This window comes from Rhagoletis zephyria, unplaced genomic scaffold (genome assembly GCF_001687245.7).
Source record: "Rhagoletis zephyria isolate East Lansing unplaced genomic scaffold, Rhagoletis_zephyria_1.1 Rzeph_scaffold_09218, whole genome shotgun sequence".
NCBI classification, from domain to species: Eukaryota; Metazoa; Arthropoda; class Insecta; order Diptera; family Tephritidae; genus Rhagoletis; species Rhagoletis zephyria.
In genome coordinates this window covers 19,786-24,742 of record NW_016166297.1, presented here as the reverse complement: position 1 = coordinate 24,742, position 4,957 = coordinate 19,786, and the positions used below count along the sequence as shown (strand labels likewise).

General features: G+C 38.4%; 1 protein-coding gene across 1 annotated transcript; it reads right to left on the bottom strand.

Moving 5' to 3' along the window:
• Positions 1-1,069: 1,069 nt before the first annotated feature.
• Positions 1,070-3,480, bottom strand: LOC108375620 (lipase 3-like; the record flags this gene model as incomplete). Its single annotated transcript, XM_017631764.1, has 5 exons — positions 3,463-3,480; positions 2,330-2,507; positions 1,750-1,961; positions 1,513-1,662; positions 1,070-1,228 (listed from the first exon to the last, which is right to left on the bottom strand). Coding segments are annotated over exons 1-5 (717 nt in total), but the record flags the coding sequence as incomplete, so codon positions are not given.
• Positions 3,481-4,957: the final 1,477 nt, after the last annotated feature.

Genomic DNA, 4,957 nt, shown 5'->3' with positions numbered 1-4,957 from the left:
ATCAACATATTTATATCTTGAAAATGGCTAGGTTAATTGAAGAACATATTACATATATCAAATGCAAAATTTGTTATGATAACGCTAGTATAAGATGACTTAACATCATATGACATACAATTGATGATGTGATTATCACATGACATTTTAACTAGAAAAAATGTATGTTCTAATGATAAAATCGAGTAAAAAGCCCAATTTTTCCGTGGCTACACATATTTGAGAGTTATGAAAACGACAGAAAATTGGAGCGTAATTGACTATTCGTCATATTGAAAGGGGCTGAACTGAAGACCGTAAGATGGCTTCATGATATTGGCCACATCAAAATCTGATTACAACTTGAGGCAAACACGCGGCCATGCACCTGGCTAATAACTAATCCATGCTATTACTACTCGGACTTTCAAAATTAATAACTGGAAGGCAAAGAGATTGTATCTATAAGGCAAATATGAACTTAAACTTCAGATATTGCTCGACGCTATGATGATTTGAAAACCATAAATCTGCTCCGAGAAATTTTTTGTATAGCAAATTTTATATACCCCCTGATTGGTGGGCGATTTTTTTCGAGATGATCGACCGTTCGTTCTGTCTCAAATACATAAGTATCACTCTGGGTTTTCAAAGAACAAAGAACATTAAACTTGTTGAAAATTCGAAATAAATATACTTAGGATTCCTTACACGACAAAGCGTCATTGATCAGGTTTCCGCAAGGCATGGGGTAGAATATGGTCAATATTTATGTGTGCCCTGTATATCTAATACAGTGACTGAAAAAATTATTCGCATCAAAATTTCAAATATTCACAATGTTTTTAAGTAAAAATTTTCAGAAAAAAACATTTTTGAAACTTCGGTTTATACGGTTTTGGGTAAAGCATGGCAGAAAAATAACAAAAAATTTTACTTAAAAAACATGTGAATACTTGTTTGAGTCACTGTATATATGTAAGTTCATTGAATATTGCGTGCGACATTGCGTTCCAGCAGGAGGGTACCTGTAGGAAAATCTGCATACATATGTAATTCACACAACACACACACACACACACACAAATACCTTGTTCAACTGCTCCGAATTGTAGCCGGCCACCAGAAACAGGATATTCGAACAGACGTCCTGTGTCATTGCATTGTCATGACACACCACCTGGCTGTGATCCACAAACAGCTTTGTGTTGGGCATAAATTCAGTAATGCGTAACATGCGCGTCGCCGCCTAAAAGCAGAGAAAGCAAAAAATTTCAACAAAAAGAAACAGCCAGCAAAAAAGCGCCCAACGGCAAGTAGTAAGCCGTTATTCTGTACGTATCGTCTGCAAAGCATACGCACCGTGAGGAAATCCAGAAAAACANTAAATTCAGTAATGCGTAACATGCGCGTCGCCGCCTAAAAGCAGAGAAAGAAAAAATTTCAACAAAAAGAAACAGCAGCAGCAAAAAAGCGGCCAACGGCAAGTAGTAAGCCGTTATCCTGTACGTATCGTCTGCAAAGCATACGCACCGTGAGGAAATCCAGAAAAACCACCAAAGTACGAAACAGTGGACTCTTCATGTCCGAGATGAAGGCGATCGGCGCCAATGCGTGCATGGAGAGAATTTTTTGTGTGTAGGAGGGCTGCTCCGAACAGAGGACCCAAAAGACGGCTGTGCCCTATGAAAAAAAAATGAAAACAAACAGAAACGTTCAGGAAAAAGCAATCACCGGAAAGGAGCATTAAAAAGTGGCCATGCAACTCACCTGCGAGTGTCCCACGTAGTGCAATTGGTCGTAGCCTGTTTTGCTGAGGATATAATCGATGTTTGCGGGCAAATCGTATTTGCCCATTTCGTGAAAGGTGAAATCCCAGAATTCCTGGTAATCGCTATTGAGGCTGGTGTGATTTTTCGAATAGCGATTGCCACGCGCATTGCCCATCCACACATCGTAGCCCAGGTCGGAGAGCATATAACCTATTGGCAATGGGGGCAGATAGCAAGATAAGAGCATAGAGAGAGGTGAAAAAGAGTAAGGAAAGAAATAAAAGTGAATGACTGGTTAGTACAACTCACACTCACGTACAAACAAATGCATACACGCGAGATACACGCGAGCGCATCAAAAACACAGAAAGTTAATTAAAAAATCCCCGTAGGGCTGAATGCGGCAAAGTTGACGAAGGCGCGCGCAAAGAACTGAATGCATGGAAAATGCAAGTCTGTATACAAATGTGGAGGCTTACAAAGTGTAGCATGTGTGGAGAGAGTGAAAGGGAATGGGGAAAAAATGCAGATGCAAAAAAGCACTCCATGGAGTGAATTTGTGCGACAACACAACTCACCCAACCCCGACTTGGGCCCCATTAGCACCCACGTGGCCGACGTGTCCAGTATGCCGTGCATCAGCAGCACCGGCTGGGCGCCACGCTTCGGTATGCGATGCATCTCCAGGATATAGCCATCCTTTGTCACCACGGTATGCGTCTCCGATGGATAACCGTACTTGCGTATTAATTTCGGCTGCAAAGAGATGGAAAAAGAACGAGATGTAGTGTGAGAAATCAGCGTTAAAAATTTTTAGCGTCACTAAGAAGCCAATTTTCATTTACGTAAATCCGTCCATAATTCTTTTTTTTGCCCACATTTTATTAGGAAGGAAAGGAAGTTTGATTGAGACTTCTCTTATGCTCTCTTATTACTTTATTTTACTACATATCTCAAAATATTATCGTAAGTGAATTGAAAATAATCAATCAATACCGATATTTGGTTATAGTTAAACGATTCGATCATAGTTACCAAATCTTGTTGTTGCGAGGAAAATGTTTACTTATTTGACGTAAGTAACTAAACTCTTTCCCTGGGTGAATGACTTAATGTCGCCAGTGAAGTGTGTCCTTCAAGCGCTACATGGCAGGCTTGCTTCAGATGTTTGCTGGAGAAGGGACCTTGCTTAGACATAATCGAGTGGAAAACATTAGTTACCACTAAATTAAGCGGTAATTATTTAGCACTAATATGCGATTTTTCTCAACACATAGCAAGAGGAATAAGTACACCTAGATGTGTGGCAATTTGGAAACAATCTCTGCGTATTTTTAAGTGTGATGACATACTTTTATTTGTTTGCAATTATTAATGCCAATAAAGGTAAAGGCGGTCGTTGGTCAGGCTGGGCATTTTGGCCAACGATACGCAATACTGAATGGTACATACTTATTAGCCTACATATATAGCTATTTAGACATTTGTGCACATACATACTTACACTTAAATCTGTTTGTTTCTATTGCGAATTTGAGAATGCCAGCTAAGAAACTGCAGAAACTGCTTTGAGACGCTGAAGCAGCTTTGGGTTACTCATAACTTTTTTGTATCTACATGTTGGTGTATATGTATGTATATCTACATATGTATGTTAACATTTGTGTACGTTTTTTGTTTCTTGGGCTGTTATTGTTTTGTTTTCCTTTACCACCGTCGGATGTGCCATTTTCATGGTAACACAAAGTGTGTCAGGGAAGTGTTAGTGCAGAAAAGTAACAAATCGGCAATGACCGCACACACACACACACACGCACAAATGCACACCAAGCTGCCGAGCGCACCGAGATCAGCTTCTGGATGTTTATAAGCAGTTAATCAATATCTTGTTAGCCGCTGATTTTCGTAAGCCATGAATGAAGTTTGTTAGTTAACTCAATGCTAAGTTAGATTAGTGTTAGTGGCATCGTGAGAATATGTGAAAGTAATTAGCATTTGCGATTGCGATTTGTGAATTAGACTGTTAGGCAATGTAGCCACTTTGATTAAAAATTGATTGAATTTTTACGACTCGCAATGTGGAAAAGTCGTTCGTGCTTTGCAGTAAAAATCGCATAAAAATGCTATTTCATTTTATGCCAATTGAACTTTTAAAACCTTGATTGTTGAACTTCGAAAAATGAGGATGAGTGTATCGCAGCAGACCTTTGGCATTACTCGGCTATTTGTGAGAGTGGGTCCGGACTAACTTAAACAAAAATTAGTCTAATTAGTTTTAATTCTATAACGCCATTTTGAACATATTTATCTATCGATATATTTATCGACGAAATAATTATTATTCTTATCGTTTTGCAACTGAATATGGTCAGAAAACAAGGGGATGGTTGAGCAATATTCTCGACGGCTGTATAAGGCTGTACTATATGCCAATGCCATTAAGGATAGTGGGGGCTGTTTAATAGCCGAAGGCTTGAAGAGACCATTTGCCTGAATAGTATCGCGTCTGCTAAGGTCGCTACTTTGGTCATAGCTGGTTCACAAAATACTGAAGCAAATACAAAGAGAATTTGCTGAACTTTGTTGCTCCGTCATAGTAAGGAGAAATTGTGTCTCGGAAACATTAATGTTTTCAATTCGATTCATCGAATGTATTCCGATGTATCGATTAATGCAATATTATTCGATGCATCTATGTATTTTATTCGATGTAATTCAATAAAGTTTTTTTTTTTTTTTGAAATTACAAGGAACACGACGCATCGGAATAATACTGGAGAGCAAACTGTCAAAGAAGGTCTATGCGGAGTGCATGTCCTACGGTTACAGTAGTAGTAAATGTAGTGTCAAAACTTCTTAAACAGATCGACTACGAGATTCCGGATCGGTACTTCTAGACGAATGAGAGCGCATGAGGATGACTGATTCGGTGTTTGTTTCCACTGATATATCGAAAATGAATAAGGATACAGGCACTGCGTGTACTGCGCGAAACTTGAGATTAGAAATACTTTAAAGCTGGGGACATTAAAGTTGTTGTAACATTTTTGAAGCAGAAGTCTTAGTCTTAAATTAAGTGTTGAAATAATAATTAACCAATTATCGATAAATAGATAAAGTGAAAATAAGAGAAGATGAAATGCCTAAACAAATACCCCAAAAACGATTTCTTATTACTTTATATAATGTTCTTTTTATTAAATTCA